At 38.5% G+C, this 27,568-nt stretch overlaps 1 protein-coding gene across 3 annotated transcripts in view; it reads right to left on the bottom strand.

The window, feature by feature from the left end:
* Window positions 1-2,833: 2,833 nt before the first annotated feature.
* The window catches only part of unc5b (unc-5 netrin receptor B), a 159,341-nt gene continuing 134,606 nt past the window's right edge, over window positions 2,834-27,568 (bottom strand). For 2 of the 3 annotated variants that reach the window (XM_079634828.1, XM_079634830.1), the window contains 16 exons: window positions 18,704-18,928; window positions 17,382-17,525; window positions 17,081-17,184; window positions 16,580-16,760; window positions 15,196-15,363; window positions 14,924-15,088; window positions 13,787-13,819; window positions 11,165-11,359; window positions 10,507-10,863; window positions 9,124-9,211; window positions 8,224-8,392; window positions 7,295-7,534; window positions 7,043-7,192; window positions 5,743-5,907; window positions 5,453-5,631; window positions 2,834-5,338 (listed from right to left, as the gene is read on the bottom strand). In XM_079634828.1, coding sequence (XP_079490954.1) covers window positions 5,173-5,338; window positions 5,453-5,631; window positions 5,743-5,907; window positions 7,043-7,192; window positions 7,295-7,534; window positions 8,224-8,392; window positions 9,124-9,211; window positions 10,507-10,863; window positions 11,165-11,359; window positions 13,787-13,819; window positions 14,924-15,088; window positions 15,196-15,363; window positions 16,580-16,760; window positions 17,081-17,184; window positions 17,382-17,525; window positions 18,704-18,928 — 2,729 coding nt within the window. In that variant the 3' untranslated portion in view covers window positions 2,834-5,172. The remainder of the gene's footprint in view (window positions 5,339-5,452; window positions 5,632-5,742; window positions 5,908-7,042; window positions 7,193-7,294; window positions 7,535-8,223; window positions 8,393-9,123; window positions 9,212-10,506; window positions 10,864-11,164; window positions 11,360-13,786; window positions 13,820-14,923; window positions 15,089-15,195; window positions 15,364-16,579; window positions 16,761-17,080; window positions 17,185-17,381; window positions 17,526-18,703; window positions 18,929-27,568) is intronic. The other variant, XM_079634829.1, reaches the window with a different exon arrangement.

Below are 27,568 nucleotides of genomic sequence, written 5' to 3'. Positions count from 1 at the left end.
AATCTTTTTTGAACATAAAAATGCAGAACATTTTCTGTGATGGGTATGGTACAGAATATACACTGTACGTTATAAATATCATGTATATGGAATGTCCCCATAAAAACTCAACGTAGCGCGTGTGCTATGTAGCTTTATTTCAAACGATTATAGTACACAACTTGTGTAGTTCATTCAACTACCAGATGATGGTGGTAAATGACAACTTACATAATAAATTAATAATACACTTGATAACCCTGAAATTGAGTATTGAAGTGCATTTTTGTCTCAAGCCAAATATTCGGAATGTGACAATTTTAAAGCATTTGTTTTTCATTTTTCTTCTAAATGTCCATGACCTAACTTCTTGTGTGGAACAGATTTATAATATAGTTGGACTGAATGCATGTCTGGCAATTTATTTGGTGTATTAAGTGCTACAAAAGCATGTGAATTGCTCCAGGGATAGATTGAATAGATACTGAGAGCAGAAGGCAATATATGATTACATGTCTATTCAACCATTTTAACCAAATGATGAAACGGGTCTCTTGCTCAAACCAAAAAGCCCACTGCAGCAGCTGAGGGCAATATCCAGACACTAAAAACCTTTCACTCTCTCTCAATTGCTGTTGCTTCCTCTCCAGGGCATTATGAACACTTTTATCGCAGAGATAAACGGAAGAGTGCATCCTCTCCACATCTCTGTAACAAGTCTATAAAGACGGAGGGGAAAAGGTTCTTCACCCTGTAATACATTTAATGTCCTTAAAAAGCTTCAAATGGCCATACCACAATCAGTTGTATTATACAAGAAAAATTTCTTGTATAATACATTAAAAGTATCCATACCCCTTCATTTTTGTGTCTACATTTTGTTATTGTGCAAATAACAAATATATGATAACTTTACAAATTTATTAAAAAAATAAAAAACTGAAATATTACTTTGCATAATTATTCATACCCTTTTCTGGGACACTTAAAATTTAGCTCAGCACTCAAATTTCACTTGTGGAGCAAATTCAACTGAATGGGTATGGTTTGGAAAGACACACACCTCTCAATAAAAGCTCTAACTGCTGAAAATGCTTAGAGCAAAAACCAAGCCATGAGGTGTAAAGAACTGCCTGTAGAGCTCAGAGACATGATTGTATCAAAACACAGATCTGGGGAAGACTACAAAAACAATTCTGCTGTATTGAAGGTTCACAGAAGCATGTAGGCTCCATAATCCTTAATGGAAGAAGTTTGGGACAATCGGGACACTTCAGCTGGCCTCCTGGCCAAACTGAGCAATCGATGGAGAAGGGCCTTGGTTAGAGTCATGACCAAGAAGCTGATGGTCACTCTGGTTGAGCTCAATGATCATATATGGAGATGGGAGAAATTTACAGAAAGACAAACATCACTGCAACACTCCTCTTACTTGGAATTAAAAACATATATTAAAAAAAACTCACTCAGACTGTGAGAAACAAGATTCTCTGGCCTGATGAACCTGTTCCAAGCATCATGTCTGGAGGAAACCAGGCACTGCTCATCACCTGCACAATACTATCCCAAGTGTGGTGATAGCAGCTGGGTGTTTTTCAGTGGCAGGGACTGGGGGACTCGTCAGTGATGTAGAAGGAAGGCTTAACGCAGCAAAATATAGAGATAGCTTAATGAAAACCTAGTCCAGAGACCTCAGAACCTCAGACAGGGACTTCCAACGGGACAATGACTCACGGGACAATGACTCTAAGCACACAGCTAATGACATGGACACACTTAACGACAAGCTGAAACATTCTAAGACTAAACTGAACACACTTACAGACCGTTTCCAACAACTGCAGCGGATTTCAAACACCAACTGTAAACACCAACTGAGCGGAACTGTCTCTGACTCAGCACGTTTGGGCATGATGAGTCGTAAGTATCAAATTACATTCATAACCGGCCTTACAGTCGTTAAGTGTGTCCCCAGCTTAAAACAATGCAAGAGTGGCTTATAGACAACTCTGTGAATGTCCTTGAGTGTCCCAGTAAAAAGAGCCTGGGCTTGAACCCAATCGAACATCTCTGGAGAAACCTGAAAATGTCTCTCCACCGACGGTCCCCATCCAACATGACAGAGGTTGAGAGGATCTGAGGAGAAGAATGGCAGAGAATCGCCAAATGTGCAAAGCTTGTCGCATCATACCCAAAAAGACTGGCAAGTACTGTAAAAAGTGCTATAACTAAGTACTGAGTTAAGGGTTTGAATACTTATGCAATGTACTTACATTCTTTTTTTAATAAATTTGCAAAGTTGTCACCTATCAGTTTTTTGATCTGTGTATGGAGTGTAGATTGATGTGGGGGGAAAAGTAATTGTGACCTTGGATCACAAAACCAGTCACAAGTAGCACGGTAGGCTATATTTGTGGCAATAGCCAACAATACATTGTATGGGTCAAAATAATAGATTTTTATTTTATGCCAAAAATCATCAGGATATTAAGTAAAGATCATGTTCCATCTCTGCCAAATATTGTCCTATTCTAACAAACCTTATTTAATCACCTTTCAGATTATGTATAAATCTCAATTTAAAAAAATTGGCCCATGTGACTGGTTTTGTGGTCCAGGGTCACAATTTAACATGATTTAACATTATGTTTAAGTAGTTTAAGGCAGGAACATAACAAAATGTGAAAAAAATTAGAGAGAGAGAGAGAGAGAGAGAATAGAATTAACTTAATTTTAGTGACCATATTCACATTGTACTGCAGTCAAAGCTTAACATAATTTCAGTTATTTTATTATTTGAGCTGTATAACCATTTTCAAAAAATGGACACACAAAAAGACACTTCTGTCTTGTTAAACTAGGAAATATAATTTATTGCATAAAAATTATATTTAGTTACAGTAAGAAGTCTAAACATTTATGTACAGTATTACTTTACAGCATTACATGAAGACTCAAAAAAGACTGACTTCTTGTGTACCTTCTTTGATATAAAATAACATCTGAGAAAAAAAAAAAAAAGGTTCAGCCACACTTGAGTATCCATGAACAGCAACTACCATCCAGAGAGAAGCAAAGCCCATTAAGCTTCACATGTGAAAGGCTCAAAGGCGTTTTCGTGTTACATCGACTGAGAGATGACTGAAGCTTTTAAATGTCTCTGAAATGTCTCCAGAGTTCACAATTTCAATGTTATTTGCTGTCTACGTCATGTGGAGGGTTAAAAATAATCCTCCGAACAAACTTCTCGTTGTTCATTGTGAGGGCGCAAGACAGTGACGGCCCAAAAGCCTCCTAAACAAATGAGGAGAACGGCACAGAGGTCATGGATCCCTGACCCCCAATTACAGTCATTTTGTTTGCATTTATTACGGCTGAGAGGCCTAAGAGGTCCAGTTTCCCCCAGCTTAGATACAGCAGTGATCAAAAGAGGGAAAGTAACAAGATTCCCATTCCACATACTTCATACAAGAGACATCAAGACGTCCACAGACTCACTTTTTGTTGTGCACTTGCATAGTACTTATAATGGGAATAGGGGACAACGGATATGATGAAGCCTGTTCATTCATATACACTAGCACTGACTGATAGGTTGGTGCAAACACCATCTCTCTCTCTCTCTCTCTCTCTCTCTCTCTCACACACACACACACACACACACACACACACACACACACACACACACACACACGGTTATTTAATTCACACCTTTTCAGGCATGGACAGATACTGCACATTTCCTTTTTGTTTTGTTGCCAGACATTTGAACACTTGTGAAGAAAAGGTCAAGAAAAATAAAAGAAACGGACCAGCATCCACTTCAAACGATTATATGATTTCTGATAATAAGTAGTACATGGCTTTCAGGCTTACTCAAGGGAAACCCATTAAAACCCGAAAGTCAAAACAGACAATAAAGAGCAAGTGGGTCATACTGCAATCAACAGAGCACTTACGCCACCTTTCAAGGCTACTATTTATAATTTAAACAGCACGACTGACTGGCATCAAAACCTGAAAAGGGCTTTCTGCCATTCGCACGCTTTCATACTCTTTAACCAGTGCAGCATATTTGCAGCACGCTTTTCCCAAGAAGGATCAAGGCATTTTTAACCTCAGCGTAACATTTCAATTTCATTCCATCTCAGTTTCAATGACCAAAAAAAGTCAGCTCTTACTTGTGAGGTACATCACACAAACCTCTAAATGCACGCTTTAACTGCTATCGTGCCTCCTTTCAGTCAGAGACGAATGCAACATTGCAGCAGTTTAAAAAAAGAACATAACGGCAGTTACGAACAGAAGAGTAAAAAACACTTATCCGCAAATAGGGATAATAACTTAAAAAAGTCCGTTCCCTATAGGAAACTAATATGAGTTTACCAGAAAGCTCTCCCGCATTACAAACGATCGACTGAATATAAAAAAAGAGAGATAACGGAGGCTAATGAATATATATATTATGAGAAAGAAGAAAAAGATCGGTCCTCTGCTAACGAGAACGCACAAATCCATTCCTGTATGCTATTTTCAAAAGACACAGAAAATGATGCTTCGAACTAAAGTAAAAGTGAAGCAACTCTCCGAAGCATGTGGTTTGTTTCAAGTGAAATCATTATGAAAGCTGATTTTAGTGCAGATGATTTTCGCTCCTTTCTTGTATCTGCCTTTTTCCCACCTTTACTCTTGTTTATTTGTATGCGAGCACGTTTCCTGAGGAGCTTGGCGCACTGCTGTTTTACTGGACACAGAATCTCAGTGTCTTTAAGCATCTAGCGGTCGCTAGGAAACAAAGCCAGCTGCTCGATGTGCAATGGCGTTAGATCCTGTGCTTTCACACTTGCTATGTGCAGCGGTGTGTATCAGTATGATGCAACTATCATATAATCATGAGCTGATACCAGCAAATGCACCAAAGAACTGACTTCTTTTTCAAACAGCATCTCTGTTTTGTGATTGCAGCATCATCTCATTTGCTACATTTAGATATGTTTTATTCGAAGATCATCCAGAGCGCCTGACCACAGCTCGTACGCGTTGCAATCCTTGGAATATTCTGCATGAGCACAAAGGAACTGAGGTAAAAGGCAAGTTGTAACGATGTACTGGAGTGCAGTTTCCATCCGCTTGCATTAATTCTAGGTTTTTAGTGGCGAACGTGTCCCTTTTCACACTTTTTTGATTGGCCGATCAGCAATCTCCGTCCGTCGTCATGACAACCAAGACCTCACTCTTGCCCATCTCTTCAAGAGCTGTCGCCAAGGAGACCAGGTCTGCGTCACCCTGGTGACAAGCTTCCCAAAGGTCTAGCAGCACACCTGTGGGGCTGGGTTTGGTTGCAAAGTAGTTCAGATACCTGAGGGAGAAATGTGGAAAGAGATGAAACCGTTCTCATCGTCTACGTCACGTGTATAAATAAATATGCAGATTGTTTTTTTTGGGTGCCGTGAAAGATGCATGCAGAAAATACCTGTCAAAGCCCAGGCTGCGAGCCAGCATTCTCCAGTCGCAACCGCGAGCGCTGGGGGCATCCAGACTGGCACAAATTTTCTGGCGTATGGATACGGGCAGTCGGAAAGCATATGGGCCCACTTGAGATGAAGGCAGGCACGAACCGCCTGCTGGCAATGGCGAGTGGGGAGGCAAGGTCTGAAGAGCAAGCGCACAAACACAGGAAAAGAAGTCAGCGCCAGATACTATAGATTACTTTCAAATCATTCACTAGTGACCTGACAGAATAGGTCCCGCTGTTTTCTGTACCTCTTGGATGTCGGTGTTAAGCTGGAATATCTGTCCCTCGCCCTCCACCTGTCTGACACAGATCTTGCAGGTGAGCTGGGAAACCACCAGGCTTCCTCTCTCCAGACTGAAGGTGCAATGCAACGGCCGCTGACTCCCACTCCAAATGTGATAGAATGGGATTTCCTGAGACCATACACACAATTAAGAGGCTAATTGTTAGTGAAATGGAACATCATGAATTACATCTGACGATGCTCAAATGGGTAACGTTTTAATAATACTCCTACACAATTTTGTACATATGCCATTTTTAGATCAGTAATTTTTCATGTTTTTAATAAAAGTCTCTTCTGCTCACTAAGGCTGCATTTATTTGATCCAAAATACAGCAAAAAAATTTAATATTGTGAAATATTTGTTACAATTTAAAATAGCTGTTTTCTATTTGAATAGATTTTAAAATGCAGTTTATTCCTATGATGGCAAAGCTGTATTTTCAGCATCATTCAGTGACACATAATCCTTATTATCAAATGTTGAAAACAGTTGTTTGCAATTTTTTAAGGATTCTTTGATGAATAGAAAGTTCAAAAGAACAGCATTTAATTGAAATAGAAAGCTTTTGAACCATTATAAATGTATTTACTGTATTTTTTTGTTAATTGAATGCATCCTTGCTGAATAAAAGTATTAATTTCTTTAATTTTAACATTAAAGTTAACATGAAATACCATTTGCAACTAATTTCAGTTCTCTAATCTGATGTAATTCTGATGCATCAGATGCAGACAGGAACCAGCGGCCACTTGCATAAACTTGGCCACTTAAAAGGGATAGTTCACCCGAAAATGAAAATGATGTCATCATTTACTCACCCTCAAGTTGTTCCAAACCTGTATGAGTTTCTTTCTTCTGCCGAACACAAAGGAAGATATTTTGAAGAATGCTGGTAACCAGACAGTTGACGGTAGCCATTTACTGTACATCCATAGTATTTTTTTTCTACTATGGAGGTCAATGGCTAACATCAACTGTTTGATTACCAAGATTCTTCAAAATATCTTCCTTTGTGTTCGGCAGAAGAAAGAAATTTAGGTTTTGAACAACATGAGGATGACACCATTTTCATTTTTGGGTGAACTATCCCTTTAAGACTGTCTTAAGAACTAGTAGATAGCCAAGAGGTAATCAGTTATACTTTTCCGTTTCAAAGTAGACCAAACTACATTTGATGTAACTGAATTTACAAAGTTAGGACCAGTCTTGAGGAAAAAATTAAGTTCAAAATTCTAACCAAAAGCAATACAAAATCTCTCACCTGATACTTAGCCAGGAGTTTACTCCTCCAATGCGAATGAGGAATGTCATGGATTGATAGCCGCAGGTTGTGGTAACTGTCCTTAAAGAGGAGGGGTTTGGGATCCTCTAGTAAAACCCCTCCCAGACTTCGCTCAACTTCTAATACTTCCTGCAATAAGATAAAGACAAGATTTATACTTATTTTCAATCGAAACATTTCATTGGCTAAGTAAACTTGAGAAGGCCCATTAATTGGGGCAGGCAGACCAACCTTAAGGGCGTGTGGGGTGTCCTGTAAACAGTAGACCCTCAGGCTGTAGTCCAAGGAGAGGCACGGGGCCCGAGGAGCAAAGAGGGCCAACTGCAGTCTCTTACAGGCTGGCCGAGGGGGAGCCGACTGTCCCACCAGGCCATACGTCCCCAGCTGCTCCATCAGAATATGACAGCTTTGATCCTCCACCTGGAGGTAGCAGGGAGACGACAGACTCTCCTCTCCCACAGTTACCACCTCCTAGTGGATGGGAGGGAAATAAAAATGTTACACTTTGGCCTGGGCTAAATTCGAAATCGCCCCCTAAACCCTCATTCGCTATTCCCTACGTTGGTCCACTAATACTGTCCACTTGAAGAAGTGAATAAAAACAAGTGAGCGAATTCGGACAGCATACTTCGGTTGTACACTCGTTATTGCAGTGCAATGTGGGATTGAATAAGTGCACTCAATAATGTCCACTATGGTTTCGGACACACTACAAATGGCTGTCCCGTCAAATAACGCCCTATTTGAGGGTATAGGGGGCGATTTCAGATTCAGCCCTGGTTTCACAGACAGGCCTTAGATTAAGTCAGGATCAGGCTTTAGTTCAACTAGGACATTTAAGTAGGTTTTATAAACATGCCTTAGGAAAAAAATAAACATTACTGGTGTGCATTTGAGACAAAACAATGAGACAAAGCAAGTTGTTTTAAGTTAAAACAGCTCAAACATGCATTTTAGTGCTTAAGCCTTGTCTGTGAAACCGGGGGTATGTCTAATGATGTGATGTCTGTCAAGAATATATACTATCCTGATTTAACCTGTCATCCATTAACACTCATTATTCCTCTTGCTCTTTCAATTACCCAACCTCATCCTTCACTGAGTCTCTCTCATTATCCGATGATCTATAGCCGCTCTCATTTTGCAGACATTATGCTCACCTCCCAGGAGCCTTGATGGTTCTGCATTTTGAGGGTGAGTGTCCAGTCTGGGGGCTCTAGCTGGGCACAGTGAGGCAGACTGAGGATTACAGGTCTGCTCAGCAGCATGCCGGAGGGTCCGCAGCTCACCACCGGACTTAATACCGTCTGACTACCATCTGATGGCAACCTGACACAAAAACACAGCAACAGAGCAACTCAAATTAAGTACAACATCAAAAACATCCCAAAATTCTGTCCTCCTTTATTTTGAGTAATATTAGATTAGAAATTATTTTTAATTTCTATTCTTTTGGAACTTGTACTTATAATGATAATGGAAGGAAAGATACAATACAGGAAGTGGGATACAGAAATGCTGCATGCCAGATTCAAACTTGTGTCGGCCACATGATCACCAAGGCTCAGCCTCACTGTGCCAAAAAAAGACAAGCTAAGCCAGAGCTATGGCTCTAACAATATTTTGTATACGTTTTGAGAAAATGTATGGCACCTACAAATAGTGAGAGGAAGACAAAGCTTGCAGTCTGAAAGCTCTGAAGGCACAGCAATATGTATATATTTCATATTTGACAATAAAACAAAAACAGTAAAATAAAGAAAGAAGATGAAAAAAAGAGAGAGCCTCAGCAAAAAAGTCAGAGCTCAGACAACCGTTCAAGACATATTTGTTTGTTTGTGTTTTTCTGCTGTGTCAAAGTTTTAAAATGTAATTTTTTCCCCTAATGCTGCCACAGGGGTCAAAGCTTTTCTGCAGTCAATATTGCTCAAGGACTGTCGAGATGTTTTGAACTGTTTGCAACTGCACAAAGTGACAGATAAATGCAAGTGTTATAAGTCGGTAAATGACAGTGGGATGGGGGCAGGGCACTGAGAAACTGTTTTAAGTGGCTGACTTACGTTGTTTTCTCCCATTTGTTTATAATGAGATACATCTCGTAGAACTTGCCCTGAGGAATCGTCCCTGGTGGAACCAACAGGCTCACCCCTGGCAGGGAAAAGTGGGAACAGAGGTTAAAAAAATAATACAATATACATTTTTAATTAAATACTTTCAGTATGTAATTGCAGTATTTTTGCACTGTAATGTGAGCTATATTTTTTATAAAATATTTCTTATTTATTTTGTTATATTAAAATGTATTTTATATACAGTATAATATTTGTATATATATTTACTGTGTGTGTGTGTGTGTGTGTGTGTGTGTGTGTGTGTGTGTGTGTGTGTGTGTGTGTGTGTGTGTGTGTGTGTGTGTGTGTGTGTGTGTGTGTGTGTGTGTGTGTGTGTGTGTGTGTGTGTGTGTGTGTGTGTGTGTGTGTAATATAATTTAATCATACAGAAGAAGCTCCGCAGTGATTGTGTTTTACTTGGATCAGGTGTGGGCATGCAAAACTAATTTTTGTTGGTAAAACAATCTAATAAATGTACCTAACATACAGTAAGAGGACTTGACTTACCCTCATCCTTCCCTCACACTTTGTAATATATCTTTCCCAAATGACCCGAAGCTCTAAAATTATACTTTTTTTTTTTTGTCCAGAAAGCTTGTTTTATCACATTTTGATAATTTGGGAGATTTTTGGTTATTTTTTTATTTTATCTACCGGTACCTTTAAATTACTATTTTATCAATAAATAATAAATACATAAATAGTAATTTAAGCACATTCCTCACATTATTTCAACTTAAATTCAAAATAACTCTCAATTTCATGCTTAGCCCTTATAATTCAGCTCAAAATATCTTACATCGGGTGTCTTTACCGAACTCTTATATAAATAAATAAATATAACATGACATTTTATGACTCTTGCCACTAGATGGCCTTATAGCTCTATTTGGAGCAAATGAGCTGTTCCGCTGGATCCTTAAGTCAGTTCCCTTCAGTATGCATTCAGATACACATGTAGACATTATCAAATATTTTTTTGGTAAAGTTTTAGCATTTTTAGTTAGAATTTTGAACATTTTTAGGTTATTCTATGTGTAGTGAAGCATTCCTCGCATTCCATTCCATTCATTCCTAAGGGGGTCAAATTGACCCAAGAGGGAAGCATTTGTTACTTTTTTAAATTTCAACCACAATTATTTTTGTGTATTTGTGGTTCAAGTGCGACCAAAGTCATAGGGTCTTGGACCCCTCTGATGAACACTCAATAAAAAAATAAAATAATAAGTTTCAGGTCAAAATGACCCGAGGCATGAGGGCTACCAGAAGTGGAAATTATTGGGAAAAAAAACCTATAAAAGTGTTAAATACGGCTCCTTTAAAGCCTATTACCTGTATTAGGGATGGTGAGACGCCCACCCAGGGAGCCCAGTGTGGCGCTGGCACTGTGACTGGGCTCCCTGGGCAGTGTATGCCCACGGTAGTCTTTAGGTCCAGAACCCACGGTCTTCAGGCTCATGATCTCCCCGTCAGTAGAGCCTGGGCCTGGCTCGAGGGAGGACATGGTAGAGGAGTTGTACACCTTTATCTTCAGGCTAGGAAGTGGGTCCAGCAGTGGAGACGTGGTCATGGGGATCTTATGCTGAGAGTCCAGGGTGGCCTGCTGCAGTGCGAAAAGCGGCCCGCGGAAGGTTCCGGCACTGGCTGTGAGGTCAGGAGGGGCTGTCGGATGCAGTAGGTGTGGATTATCTAACAAATTAAAGAAGCGAAAAGAGAGAAGGAAATGTTTCTGGCTAGCTGCAAAGTTGCAAGAGAGGATTTGCCTAAGAAATGAGAGTATTAAAGGGTAGAGGATTTAAAAGAGGTGCCATATAAACAAGTTATAGCAGATTAAATACTTTTGAGAGAGCAGGTGACAGCAGGAGAAAGGATTAAAACTTAACATATCGGGGGGAAAACAGAGTTTATAATAGGTTTGAAGGGGTTGAGAGGAGAGAATGAAACATTATAAAAGTGAGAAAGAGAAAGTGAGGAAACACGGATGTCTCACCCTGTCGTGGCGGTTTGTAGTTGCCAGGATGGAAGGCTGCAGTGAGGGCCGATGACGAATCTGTGATTTCACCGTGGAAATGGCGGCAGCTCCGGCGATAGACCAGGATGCCCACACACAGCACGAGGATCACGCTCAGCAGCAAAGCCCCCACCAGCCCTGCGTACACCATTACACCCGCACCGGAGCCAAGAGCTGAGACACATACAGGTACAGATTTACTCACACATACAAACATGTCACTGGTGTAAATAAATACATTATGCAACACAAAAATGTGAACAAAGGGAAAATAAATAGGTTGGAAAAAAGAGAAGAGCTTAGTACCCAGACTAAGCATAAAGTCTTGCAGCTTGTTCTGTTTAAGAGTTGCCCACTGAACAGCGTGTGTAAAGAGACCAATCACAGTTTTTATTTTGTTTTTATGCATCATTTACAGAGGTTTATCCACCTTATTTTTACTTTAAGTGCAGGTGCGACTATTTGTAAATTTTTAGCTGTACAAAACAGCTTATTATGCAGCTTGATATTGGAAACTGGTATTTCTCATGCTATTTGAATGTATAAATTCAAAAATTCTATTTTGTATAAATTCTATTTCGTAATTATAAACATTGGTTTGTAGCAAAAATAGTTTAACCCTTTACTGCACTTTGTTATTGTTCTAGTTATATTTACCTATAGACCTTAATCAGGGTAGTGCCATATTTAATTTTTGACAGGAATGAAAATGTTGCTGTGAGGGATCGAAGTATGTGTTTAATGGATTGTGCTGTTGTTTAACAACATACCGATTGTCCAGCTGACGAAACATCTTTCCCGAAAAAGAGAACTTTCAGTAGAGAAAAACTTAATAAAATACTTTTAAAAGTTGTGAGTTATAATATACGGTAAATAATGTGATCTAGGACCTTTATGCAGTGCTTGACATTGTAAAGACTGTAAGTCTATCCCTCACAGCCTCAATTTCATCCGCTTTAAATTCGATATGGTGTCTAACCTGACTAAAGTCTAAAGCGGCTAATGTATTGGAAGTCTCACACATTCACAGAAAACAGCTTACTTCTGCGTTGCAAAATAAGGTGGATATGCGATACTTTATAACTGGGTTTTTTTTCAGGAAGTTACATACTGTAGCACTGGCCAAGCTATTTTTGTGGCCAGTAAACAGATTGTGGGTGGTCTGAGGACAATAAAAAGGGTCTAAAAGTTTGAACTTGTCTGAACAGTTGGGGGTGCTGTAGATCTAAGTCCACGGAGGGACTCTCTTCCCTGATCCCTCTCTTTTTTAATTCAGCCATCGCTGAATTAAGGACTACCGGTATATTTACATACCTTAGTATACTATAAAAAAGGCTTTAGGAGGAGAGTAGTAGTTATAGAGGTGATCACATACTTTAGGTACTGCACTCAAGAGACATAGAGGAGAGAAAATGAGGAAGAGAGCAGATGCGTGTGAAGACTGAGAGTGGGCAAAAGGGCTCAAGTGACGGGACGGAAGTGAATCTGACAGCCATCTTAACTTATTACAGCAAATGGAACCAAGCCGAATTAGGTGCGTTATTTTTTGGTGCTGAATGTCACATTGGTCTCAGAATATTAGCATCACTTGAACAGTAAGCTATACTATCGATCGCTCTGGGCCAGTATGATGCACAGTCATTAACTTCAATGTCTTCAAAAAGCACTCTATTTCTGAACCAAGGCTGTATATGTATTATACATCATTTTCCTGGAAGGCTTATGCACATTTTCCTGTGTGTGTGTGTGTGTGTGTGTGTGTGTGTGTGTGTGTGTGTGTGTGTGTGTGTGTGTGTGTGTGTGTGTGTAAATTGCATAACTCTACATACTATACTCAACAGGACAACATCTTGCACCTGAAAGTGATATTTAAATGGTAATCAAGAAAAATTATAAACCTATATAGAACCTAAGTTTAAAATCAAACAATATTTGGTCATTTTAAAACTCTCAGGCTAATACTATGTTCACTTGGCCTGTTAACAGAAGTAGGTGCTCCATATCAGTTCCAAAATATTGTGACAGCTGAAACCATGTACATTTTTTGTGAGTTTTAGTGAAAATTATATTTATTATATAATTCAATTGACAATCAATTAAATTGATCAAATAAAAATTAGTAATGGTAATAAGAAAATAAATAAATATATAATCATAAAAAACAACTCCCAAAGCTGAACAAAATGTCTCATGCCTGTAGATAATTTTAAAATGGACTGTTTATTCAATCAATCAATCAACCAATCAATCAATCGATCAACCAGTCAATCACCAATAATGATAATAAAAAATGCCAAAGCTGTAAAAAGTGTCTGTAGATCATTTAAACAGACTGTGAGGTGGTGTCCACTATTTCATAATCTCAATTCACATGTTTTCACAAAGAAATGAAATGACAGAGTAAAACAGAACACACACAAACACGCACACATCATACATACAGTATATTGCATCTTTTAGATTAATATTTCCGGTCGCTTTTTCATGGCTTTCCCAGACACAATCACATAAGTAGCCAGGCACACAGACGGAGAGGGTGAAAAGTGGATGCAACAAAATGTCAAATAAAAAAAAAACACTGTTATTAAAATGAAAACTTACGATGGCTTGAATGTTCAATAGAAACCTTTTTATCTGTTAGAAAAAAGGCAAAAACAAAGAAAAATGAAAATAATGAACACAAGGATGGATGAGCAAAGTTATGAGCATAGATCAGAGATGACTGCAACTGAAAGTGGAAAAAATAATCAATAAATGCAAATACAAGCAAATGAAACATCAAACCATAAACATTGAAATCAAAGGTTTATGGCGGGCAGAGCAAAAGTAAATATCTTACAGCTCTCGAGGGATGGAAGGCACTAGAGGACTCATTTGTGAGGAGATATATATGAATGTGTGTGTGTACAGTATGTGTGTGTCTATGCTGCATTATTAATGCTGAAATCTGGGTTGTGCTCCAACTTTAAGCCCAGACAGGCCGCACTAAAACTTCCAGTCTGCACTGTGTTCTGGCTGAGCAGTGTGTGCATATGTGAGTGTGTGAGCAAGCTATTGATGTTCTCCTGAGAGTATTCAATGCTGTCAGCTGTGCTCCCACAAAACCAGCCCTGGGATGAGCACCCACTGTCAAGATGAATCTGGCTCACCGTCACATGGCTGATGCGTTTCTTCACTTGCTAGTATTAAAGTACATTTTGTCTGACTGCCCAAACCACACCGTTTACCCTCCTGTCCATCTGTGCTCGCCCGGAGCGCTGTGCTAACTCCTTTCTGAGGATGTGAGCATTATTTTAGTACCATTTAAATACCATTATATGCTTTTTTAATTTTATGCTGTTTTCATTTTAATTTAATTTAAAGTTTGAGTAATTTTATAGTGTGTTTTTGCAATTTTTATTAGTTTTAAAAAAATATGTATATATAAAATAAAATAAAATAAAAATATATGTTTTTTTTTTATAATTTTTATTTCAGTTTTAGTTATTTTAGTACATCAAGTTAAACTAAATAAAAAGAGTAAATATTGCCTTAGTAACTAGTTGAAATAAAATATGTTTATGTTTTTTATATTTTATTTTATTTAACAAATGTTTTTATTTATGGTTTTAATTTAAGTTAGCTATAATAAACCAGGTGAGGACCAGATTCATATCTGTCATATACTCAGAGTGGTAGAGTCACATTCCAAAAAACATTGTCATTTTGTCACTGATGATGCTAGGTCATGTGACTTACTGCGGGCACACAGTCCCTCTGTGCAGTTCTTGCTCTCCATCATGCTGCCGCTGCAGTGACGTCCTCCGTTGCGCGGTGGGGGCGCTTGACATTCACGACTGCGCCAGTGCGTGCACTCCGTCCCACACGCGGACCACTTGGCCCACTCCGTCCAGCCTCCATCCACTAGGAAAATACAAAACCAGCGATTACGCAGTGGATCATGTGTGAATCTGTTAGTGGGGGGTTATACAAGTGTGTCATGTGAAGTTGTGACAGATGTCAGTCTTCACCTGGACAGAGGGTGGTGCAGGTGACTCTTTGGAATGGTGGGCCATCACAGAAGGCTCCTCCATTGAGCGGTGCTGGGTTGGTGCAGCTGCGTGTCCGTCGCTGCCAGCCCCGCCCACATTGAGCATTGCACTCTGACCACTCTGTCCAGGATGACCAGCCCCCACTCACTAAGGAAGGAAAACCAGATACACATATACATATCATGAGACATGCAGCTTGATCTGAGGAGAATGGAGCCTTTTAGCTACAGTATTAGAAGAAGAAAAACAAGCAGCAATGCAAAAGGAACCACTTTGAGCCATACAGTGGGATAAGATTACAAGAGAGTTGCATATTATATCATACGTGAGGGATAATGTACAGTCAGCCAGACATTATCATTACATAAACGACCAGGACCCCAATTTGAAGCAGAGAGGGTCTTGAAACATCCTGAAGGAGTTTATTTTGCAACAATGACCAGATTAATATATTTTGTCCCGCGTAGTACACAGGTGTTTACCAAATAAATCAATTAATAAACATGAAATATTGATTTTGTGTAAAAACTGTAATAATTGTGAAATGTTATTACAAATTAATTTATGTTTTTTATTTGTATATATTTTAAAATGTAATTTATTCTTTTGATGCCAAAGCTGAATTTTCAGCAGTCATTACTCTAGTCTTCAGTGTCACATAATATGCTAATATGAATAATATGAAATCATTCTAATATGCTGAATATTATCAATGTTGAAAACAGTGGTGCTTCTTAATACTTTTGAGGCAAGCGTGAACATTTTTTTCAGAATTCTTTTTACAAGAACAGCATTTATTTAAAATATTTTGTATGTCTTTACTGTCACTTTGTTTTGATCGATTTAATCCATCCTTGCTTAATAAAAATATACATCTCTTTTATCTTAGAGATCTCAAACTTTTAAAGGGTGGTGTATATATTTAAACTATTTGAGGTTACACTTTATACACTTTAAGGTCATTGTTACAGTGTAATTATATATTAAGTACTGAGTAATATTCATTAACTACATGTACTTACTATAGGGATAGGGTAGGATTGGGCTTTGGTTGAGGGTTAGTTGCATGTAATTATGCATAATAAGAAGGACACTGTAAAATCACACTTTTACAGTGTTATAGTTACCCTATTTGATTATGTGAGAAGAAAAATAACAATAGAGAGTAATACAAAATACATCAAAGTAGCACAGTGTAGGTCACTGGTCAAATATGCAGTTAACGATGATTATAGACTGTAGAATGCTGGAACTGACCAATAAGGATCAAGTATTTCAGAGGGTGATTCTAGTACTCTTCCCCTTGATAGATTCTTTCAGTGATTCAGATGACTGCAGGGATTCTGATTGGACAAGTGGTTACCGTAGACGATGAGTGTGGCAGTGCTGCTGCGTCGCTTAGCGACCACATTGCGAGCCACGCAGGTGTAGTTAGCCGTGTCAGAGAGTCGAGCCTGCTTGATGATTAGGTCATGGTCGATGGTAATTAGAAAGTTAGAATCCAGAGCCGGGTCAATGAGCTCTTCGTTCTTCAGCCAGTCCACCTGTGACATTATAAAAAAATCAATCCATTCAGTTTGTAGAAAAGTGATGTGTATCTATCTGGACCAAAAACTGCACTTAAAATCATTTGAATAGAAAATGAAAAAGCACCATGCTCTGAATACAAAAGAGGTGTAATTTAATGAAACTGAACAGTGTAAAATATCCTGTGTGGTTGAAAGTTTTATCAAAGCCTGAAAAGTGTAAACATCAAGCAATCAATCATTGTTTATTTGTTTGTTATTTTGCATTGAACAAACTGAAGAAAACCACAGATGGAGGTTGAGACAATAACAGAAAGGATGGGAAGGCGAGATGGCACCTCGGCAGGCGGGATGCCCTCTGGTGGACGACACTGCAACAAGACTTCCTGCTCCAGACGCACCTCCCTGCCAAGAGGCTCCTGCTCGAAGTTCTTCCTTAGGTCTGATAAACACAAAAAAAGTGTTTCCATTTGTTTCAATTATAAGCTAAGAATTATTCATATGTGTTCTGGATTAAAGTAGCAATAGCAAAAATAGTGAGTGTTTCAGTGTCAAAATTCTTGGTTTCTCTTCACGAGCTGTCTTCTAAAAAGGCACGTCACAGCAACAGATCACACAAGCTGCTGAACACAAACTCACAGGCGATGCGGACGTAAGCCCGCCGGCTCTTTGTGGTGCCTGCCGAGCTCCAGGCAACACACTGGCACCAATAATCCTCCAGCCCAAACAACTCCTCTACCTGTGTCCGAGAGACAGAGATGTCTACTTCTCTCACTACCAGACCTAAGACAGGGGAAAAGAAAATAATATATCATCAAGTTTCAAACATACATGAATGTAGCGAAATTGCAAGCTCCCAGACTGTTCTTTTTATAAAAAATAAGACAGTTGCATTTACATTGATGCATTTGGTAGATCTAATAAAAGGTATAATAATAATAAAAAAAATAAAAAAAAAATTCAATATATTCATATAAAATAATAATATAAAATCAATGCAAAATGAATACATATTTATAAAATGATACAAATATATTTTTATTATTTTGTTTTAAAAATGTTTTAAAAAATCATGAAAATAAAACAAATTAAATTGATAAAACAATATTCACAATAATGTAAAGCTAATGTATGTACATATAGTTATTAGGAAGATTATAAGTACAAAAAAAAAAAAGCTTCATCGGGGCTAAACAGTTTTGATAATTTTATGATTCAGTCTTCTCTCACAGATCTTATGGCCATAGCTTTGTTCACTGACATGCAAGTAGACTATAAAGTACACTAAGTGCCCAACAGAATGTTGACAAGCACTTCTAAATAAATGACTTTGACTATTCCAGTACTGTCGGTAAAGACAAATCACAACATTACAGCATACAATGACATCCTAGAGAATGTTAAAGAGTTATAAGCCATGAACCAAACCCACCAGCTACAAGGTGAATCACAACATTACAAACTTCAATTTGTAAAAAGATATTTGAGAATTGGACAATAAATGGCTACAAGACTGTGTACTTTAATGAGGGAAAAAACTACAATCCCATGAAGCATAGCGATTACCGAATGACACAATTGGATTAAAAACGACAGAAAAATATAAAACTATTTATTTAAAGATTTTGATTGTTTATAGAAACAACATATATTTTGGATAACTTTAGATGTTATCATTTCTCTGTTGAGAAAAATTAATGGATTTTTTTTTTCCCGGAACTCGACTGTTGCACTCTATTCTGTACTGCCAACTTTCTGGAATCAGCCTGGAAAGGGTTTTATCCTATTCTACAGTACACAGAAACTTCAGCAGGTCAAGACATGAACTCCACTAAACACTAGTGGGATAAACTGAAATGTCTAACTCCATATTAATGTCCATAGTAGTCAAGTTAAATGTTCAACAAGACATTCTTGTGTTCAGGTGTCCACATATTTTTGGTCTATATGGCAAACTTTACCTGTAATAGGGTCCAGACTCTCCTTGGTCACATGGTCATTCTGGTTCACCCATTCCCCGTTGCATTTGAAGTATATTTGAGTGGCTGGCGCAGCCTTGCAGGAAAGTTTGACCGGTCTGTTTTTCACTATGAAGGCGTCCTCTGGCTCGCTCTGGAATTCCGGCAATGGTTCGGCCGGCGCGGATGGAAAAGAGTCCGGGAGAACTTCGCTGTAATCGGTGCCATCTACAAAAACAAAGAGAGAGCTGTAAGAACATGCACAGTTTACGCGAGTCTGTATTCACAAGCGTGTATCTGTCACAGCAAATGAGTTTGGCCTCAGGGGTAATGGCGAGACATTCGGTCTGTGTTGAGAAAGCCTGGGTCCCTGACATTTCAGGTGTACTCTAGTAATACAGCATTTGCTCTTCTCCTTCCCGAGGAGTCCAAACAGAGCCAAGATGAAGGTGGGGGAGCTTGACCTTCCATTGAAACACCCAGTGATCACACATTATCCCCTGACATTTTCCCAGTGACAGATCCCTCCCAGCACCACAGCACAGCACTCATCCAGGGGGCCAGCGTGTTTCACGGCTCCGGAGCCAGGCCCTGTCACCTCCAACACGACAATGCTGTTAACCTTTCAAGCATTAAACGCTACACAGGCTATTGACTACCAAGTGAAAATGAGGTCTGTAGACACCGGCGCCGCGGGGCAAAATGGGAAAGTTGTTGGTTTGCACTTTCGGTGATTTGTAGCACACAACACTTTTCCAAGCTGACACATTTTTTAGGTTTGTCAACTGTGAAATGGTATTTTTCTGACTAACCTTAATTATAGTGGGTTGATAATGTGCTATAACTTAAAAGCATGTGTTCAGATAGTAAATGTCCTTGGTTTCCCCCTTCCCCCAATTCAATACAAGGTTAATGCGCAACATTTGTTTTCATTTTCAATTCTGCACCGTCAAGCCTAAATATTTATCCCAGAGTTGCTCTTTCATTGACAGGCATAATCACAAATGACAACAAAGGCAATTACAAACAAAAATAAGACACTGAGCGAGATGACAACTCCCTTTGGCCGTACCAGGAGGGAGTTTGGCCATTAAACTGCAAAGTCTCTCATGGTTGAAGAAACTGCATGAGTTTAATTATCACGCACGTACAACTATCATCATTTGGCATTGTAATGATGTGCTAAAATATTTCTGATGGCGTAGCTTAGCCTTCTGCCGTGCAAGAGCATTATTTAGTTCTCATTCATATCCTGATGCTGAAGGACATCATAAGTGCTCTGAAGGCTGACGTGCGGGTCAACCGTCTCCGTGCACCTCTGTGTTTGATGGAGCAAGCGTGTGTGAGAGGTACAGGGGTCTGGACTTGTCCGCAGACTGCAGAGGTGAAAGAGGTGACGGAAGAGCAAACTGAAAATTGGATTTGGGAGGGTGTTTTCACATACAAAGAGGGAGGAACACTACACAGGTCAGTTCGAAATAGAAAGGGCAGAAAAGAGGGAGAATAAAAGAGAAAGAGAGCAAACAAACCGGGCTTGACCAGTTTTGTTGAATAATTGTGAACATAGATACTGTTATGCAAGAAAAATTGCAGACATAGCACAGTATAAAGTATTAGTATGACCAAAGACCAGGATACACTAATGCGTTATCACAAACATTTCCAAGTAATTACATAGTGCTGGTATTTCAGTTAATATCGCCTAATGAAATAGGGACTTTCACGCCGGGCTGTTGTCAGAACTAGCCACCAGGGTAGTCCCCCGAGAACTACAGTTTCCCATATGCCCATTTTCCTGGTTGCATTCGCACCGCCAGGAGACGTAAGCCAGCCGAAAGTGATATTTGTGATATTTGACTCTTAGTTAATTTAGTCCCCCCCAAAAGTTGTTCCTATAATTGAAATCTTTCCTTGTTCCTGGTGCGAACATGCCAAAAAGTGGGTACTTCCACCAATAGGAACGATAAAAAACGTTCCTCCAGGTGAGAAAGCCCCTAATATCTTAATATTATTTAAGACACAGCGATTTTACTTCACAACACATGCTGAAATGGGTGAAGCCCTGTGTAGTGTTATTCTGTGCATTACACACAACAAAATCTAATTTATCAACACGCACATCAGATAGGTCAGTGGCTGGAAGGCCACTAGAAGGTCCTAGCAGAAAGTGTCAGTCCAACTTTATGTCATTATGTGACAGCTATGTCCTTTCTCCAAGCTCACAGTGAGAAAACATTAAGAGACACATAACTATCTATAGTATCTATCTATTTAGAAATAGAGTCAAATAAAAAAATAAATTCTATCTATCTATTGATCGGGGTCATAAACCATAAAAAGCATTCTTTCGCAATATGAACCTTAAAAGATGCTGTTAATATATCATTTTCACCATTATACTCTCAATATCATAAAAAAGCAAGAATAATCATACTTTAACACAAAGATTCAATAATTTCAGTACTTTAACAAATATTGCTCTCCTTGTTCAGAGACGAATGTGTATTGTGCCACTGACTAACTCTGCATCTCTATTCTCTCTCTCTCTCTCTCTCTCTCTCTCTCTCTCTCTCTCTCTCTCTCGTCCCTTTTCTCCTTTCCTCCCTTTGTGTCATTCTCTCCTCCGACAGCTGTCAGCTTGTCTTTTTCAGACTTTGACTTCTCTGTCGATAAGCAATTGTGTTTCTCTTTTTCCACACTACCTCCATATGGCATCGATTGCTACAGAAAATCACCAGTCAAAAACATAGCCTGTCATTCCCTGTCACACACAGAGAGAAAAAAAAGCAAGACATTTTGTCGAAACAACAAGAGAAGCCGAGTGAGAGTGTGTACGAGAGTTCCTCACGTGTGTGTATGTGTGTGAGTGTGTGTGAATGCAGGATCTTTTGGGTGACAAAGCCTGTGTGAAAGTCAGTGTGAAAGAGAAAGAATCAGTGAGACAGAGATACACACTGAACACATGGAAAGATGTCGGTTTTTAAACGCACAGACCAACTAAAAATAAATGTTTATTTATTTGTCTTTCTAGCAGTCTGTCTATCTATCTGTCTATCTATGAATTTAGGTATCTATGAATCAACAAAGCTTTGGTGGCATAATTGTTAATACAAAAACAAGTTGGAAAAAATTTTTAATATAGAAAATGAATGGGAAATAAATAGATAATGATAAAACAATAAAATAAGATAATGTTGTTGTTGTTGTTTTTGGATGAGCAGTTTGACAAACACAAAATCGTTGGCCCTCCATTGGGTTGGACACTAACTTTACAAAGATTGCTCTCAAACATAGTTTGAAGAGCAGACACGATTACCCATCAGGCCTTTTGGCAGCCCACAATTTAGCTGGAATGGTCCTGGCACTTCTAAAAAGAGGGAAGCTCTTAAGAGGCCCCCGACTGCAGGTCTTTTATCACGGTAATGATAGACAAGACACAGCCGGGACCAAAGCCTCCCAGATCTCGGTCTCTGGGAAGGGTGTAAACATCCACACATATGTGCAAACAACCACACATACTCATGAACACAAAAAAAACAAGACAACATCCAAATCAAAGGCAGCTGCACTTTTGGGATGTGTGAGAAGCGATTCTGGAGTTAAGATTGCAATGGGAGAGAAACAGAAATGCTCAAAGGGACAACACAAACAAATAAACACACACACAGCTAGAAATTATGTGGACTGAAATCAGATGTCTTGTCTCTCACTCACACAAAAGAACAATGGCATGTCACAATTTATACACAAAAGAATGGCGACGCTCACTCAAAAAGCCACGGAGGGTGTCAGACAGTGTAATTTTGCTAGCTCCAGAAAGTCTGCAGTCATGGTAGCCACACTTTATCATTAGCTTACAAGGGCTGTCATTACAGTCCATGTCACAATATATATATATTGACTACAGCTTTACCCCCAACTTTGCAGCTCTCTTAATGATGCTTTTAAAACAGAGCGTCTGGACTTTATCAATGCTGAGAATCAACATTTATCAACAGTCAGACCAAAAGTGGTGAAAATGGGTGGTAAAATCCTGCCCACAGAGACTTTAAGTACGGTACTAGCATGTCTCAACTCTTCTACCCAAAAGTGATCTTGACTACTCACCAATTAGCATTTTTGATTTACAAATGCAGTGAGGATATACTGCTCTAAAAGATCATTTAATGGTTCACCCAAAAAAATTTACTTACTCAATATTTACGTTGTCCCAAAATCTTCCGTCTTCCGTGGAACATAAGGTATATAAAAAATAACGTATTTAATGAATGTTTGGTAAAAGTTTTGGTGATCACTGACAACTATTGTATCGACCAAAACGAAAAAGAAGAAAAAAATTCTTCCTCCTGTGGAACCTAAAAGAAGATATTTCAAGAAAACCATACAGGTTTGTAACGACAAGTGTCAAGATATTCTGTTCAAACACACATTATACCGCTCACTTAACACAAAACAGGTAGAACTGCAAAAACACACTTTACAAATTCAAAAAAATAATTACCACTTTACAGCAATTTGCATAGCAAACAGCTGGTGCTACTGACTCATTTAAGATATAACCTTGATATAACCTGAGCTACTCCAACCTGTTCTGCTTGATCTTTCCTCAAAACAACATCCTTCTTGTTCTTGTGATTGTATCTGATTGGATGAGGCTGGGGGGAAAAAAACGGCTGATTTACAGACACCTGTTGTCACACACATCAGTTCAATTAAATATTAATGCATCACGTTGCCACGTTGCTTGGCAACCGTAATCAGCCTATGGGTAATTTAATGGACAATATTACTTGGCAGAAGAATTGTGTTTGTGATTATTGTTATTAAAAAATGAAATTATGTACTCAACATTGGTTTATATTCTATTGCTGTTTATGGAAGGAACACACTACTATTCAAAAATTTTGGGTCGTAAGAATTTTTTTGTAATGTTTTTTTTTTTTTTTAAAGAAACCTCTTATGCTCACCAAGCCCACCATTTATTTAATCAAAATACAGTCAAATCAGTAATGTTGTGAAATATTATTACAATTTAAAATAACAGGTTTTCCATTTTAATATATTTTAAAATGCTATTTATTGTTGTGGTGGCAATAAAGCTGAATTTTCAGCACCATTACCCCAGTCTTCTTCAGAGTCACATGATCCTTCAGAAATCATTCTTGAGGTTGAGTTGTGCTGATCAACATTTTTGTGAAAAACATACTTATTTTCAGTATTCTGAATAGAAAGTTAAAAAAGATTTACAATGTTTATAGGAATTAATTGCGGTAAAATTGTTTAATGACTCATGTATTCGTATTTTTGTATCATCGTTCCCTCATCGTACAGAGAGGTTCCCTGTCTGTCTCTATTGTAAATATATAACATAACATGATCATTTGAGTTATTTCTCAGTAATAGCCCAGCTATATCCTGCTGATGATGAGGGTGCTGTGTCTGAGGAAGTGACACAGAGCTGAGCTGACAGGAATATTCTCTCAGCATCTCTGCTAACTACAGTAGTCACAGCAGAAATGATCTTATAATGGCTGCATCATTACTCACACAATAACCTCTTTCAAACACACACAGGGTACAAAAATAATACTTTCAGCATCAAATGAGAGTAAATATTGGCTTTAGTAATTAAATAAACCAGAGTTATCAATGTAAGTGACAAGCTATTTAAAACAAAGAAAACATCTGTCGTGACGTGCATCTTCTAACGACTTAACACAATGGGAAATTTACCATAAGAAGCTTATCTAGAAAGGGTTATTTATAATGTTTATTTCAAACTACCGTTCAAAACAAGAACTTAATACTTTTATTAAGCAAGGACGCATTACATTTATCAAAAGTGACAGTAAAGACTAACATTTTCACAAAAGATTTATTTTAAATAAATGCTGTTCTTTTGAACTTCATATTGTTTAAATAGCCTAAACCTGAAAATGTACACAACTGTACAACACAACTGTTATCAACATTGATAATTATGAGAAATGTTTCTTGAGCACCAAACCAGCATATTATAATAATCATGTGACACTGAAGACTGAAGTAATGATGCTGAAAATTCAGCTTTGCCATCACACAAGTTACAGTTTTAAATTATATTAAAATAGAAAACTGTTATTAGAAATTATAATAATATGTCACAATATTACAGTTTTACTCTAATTTTTGATCTGACAAATCTAGCCAAAACACACACACAACATTTTTTACTTTTGCACAGTACAGGTATATGGGCTATTTGTTGCATTAAGCTAATGAAACTAAAACTGACCTACATTTAGGTCTAAAAATATAGATATATAGAAAAAATATTTCATGAATACTATTTTTGTGAATTTTGGACCGACACACACCTTATATCATTGTGTGTGAAGTTTCTTTATAATTTGTGTTTGTGTTTGTGTGTGTGTGTGTGTGTGTGTGTGTGTGTGTGTGTGTGTGTGTGTGTGTGTGTGTTCTAAACACCACCAACACCATCATCATCAGGTTCTCCACAGTATCACTGTAGTAAAGGCATGCATGTTGGACTTAAGAAAGACAATGATAGATGGATAATAAAACATCACCTGGTGCTTCTTATAGGACAATTACAAGTGATTGATATTCCAAGAGTTTAAACGCACACACTAATATCTGAAATGGAGCTAGGACAAAATCGCAATAAAGGTCTATTAATCTTAGTATAACACAACTGGTATATTTAAATCCATTCTTCAGAATTCTTTGGATTTCCTCTAAATTGCAGCACAGAAAATGTGAGGAAAAAATTAGATGGGGAACAGATTGGTACAATGGAAGACCATGAAACAAATCAAGGAAAAGGTGTGAAGAGGACAGGAGGAAAAGGACAAGATTGACTGAGAACAGATAAAAACTACTGCTTACTAGAGAGTGTGTTTATATAAACACTGCGAGTAAGGGGTATATTGACAGGTTTCGGCAGTCCATTAGCACATCTAAAGTAAAGAAAGCAGTAACATGGCAGATCTACAAGGTCACGGTGAGTTCACTGCACACATAAACAAACTACATCTTTACTTGCTAAATTGCCATGCACACAGCATAAAGGAGGAGGCAAAACGTGTTTGGAAAAACTGAGTGATTGTAGAGGACAAGAGATACAAAAACATAAAAGAACAAAAGCAATCAGTTAATATAAAAGACATATTTCATCCTGGATGGATTTCCCAGAATGCCCTTCACTTTATCAGTCTCCATTTTCTCTCTAATCTGAATCAGAATCAACACTTCTCGTCTAGGACAGTACAGCTTATCATCATCACTTGGCTTTCTTTCTCCGATACACACAACCACACACACGGCAAGATGTAAACACTAGCATGTACAAACACACATGCTTCTACTCAAATGAGGTGCGAGATGAATATCTAAGAATAATGGCTCGGGGAATCATCATGGCAACAGAAATGTCACGCCTTTGATTGAATCTAGCATGTTAACAAGCTCTAGTGTGTGACAGGGCTATTTCTGTCCTCCGTGTATGTGGGTATTTGTGTGTGGCTTGAGTCTCCAGGGTGGCTGGCAGATTGGCATAGGTGAGGGTTTGTGGGAAACAGATATTTGAACTGACAAGAATGCTGCTCTCAACCATTCTGCACATTTTAAGAGCCGCCGGACAAATATGCAAGTCCATGCGCATGCACGCAGATGCCTAGGTGCCCTTGGGAGATGTATGTTGGTGTGTAAACAGACACAAAGAACACATGTCATGAATGTTTTATGTACGTTTTTGAATACATTTGATTATTTGCATAAGAGCTGGGCTTGACTCCACCCCTCAGGTCAGACATGCCCACTCCCCCAGGCTTTATAATTACCCCTGAGAGTATTAACGAACAGCAGCTGTGGTGTGTTTGTTCTTCAAGGTGGGGTAAGCTATATTCAAAAATGCTGTTGGACATTGTTGATATTTGAAATTAATCAACCCAAACAAACACACACCCCTCTTCAATGCTCCGCCTCCAAAACTCAGCCTCCAATCATAACCGCACTGCTCCGAGTCAGTCCTGAACCCCAATCGCTGGCATGTGAGGCGAGTGACAATGATGCCAAACACAGCATTCTCTAGCAGTCGTCAACGCGACTCAATAGCTGGCCTCCATTCCGCACGCAATCCAAGTGTGGATGTCTGTTTATCATAGCAGAAGCGCAACAAAATAATATTTCACGAAAAATAAAGTGCAGATGATGAACGAATGACAAGAAAGCACAAAAAAATTAATGTACAGTACACAATAGTAATTACAAAGAAGAGTTGGTTGTTAAATGCCAACAGCACAGCAGCTCCAGACAAACAATGACGCTCAAACCCAGTGTTACTCGCGTGTGGAACGGAATGAAAGCAACGTCTGCATTTCAGGCCTTCCCACTTAGCCCTCTCCAGCGCTGGAAAGCTTCTCTAATATTAATGCGGGTCCTAAAGCTCTTTCCTGATTTTTCCAGTGATATTCTTCTGAGCTTTTCTCTTTTGTATTGTGTCTCATCTCTATTTCTGCAGTCTTTCTTCAAATCTCCTTCTTGCTCATTCTCTCTCTCCACCATCATACGCCCCCTAATGCTGATTGGCTACACACGATTGTTGTTGTTGTTCGTTTGTCAGTCCGACTAACTTCCAAACAGCATTTTTCAAATAACGCTTACCCCACCTTTAATATCAACAGTTGGTTGTCATTTCCAAAAAAATCCATCACAATACCCACTTACTTGACCAGACATTCTAAAACTAAATATTGTAAAAATCCAATTTGCCACCAGTGTTAAGTACATTCACTTGGAATGGCAGAAAACATGAAAGATCTTTTTTGATATTGAAATCTGGCTCAACAAATGGCATGAGTTTGGTTT

This window comes from Phoxinus phoxinus (genome assembly GCF_949152265.1).
Source record: "Phoxinus phoxinus genome assembly, chromosome: 14".
Taxonomy (NCBI): Eukaryota; Metazoa; Chordata; class Actinopteri; order Cypriniformes; family Leuciscidae; genus Phoxinus; species Phoxinus phoxinus.
This window is presented reverse-complemented; position numbering and strand designations above follow the sequence as displayed.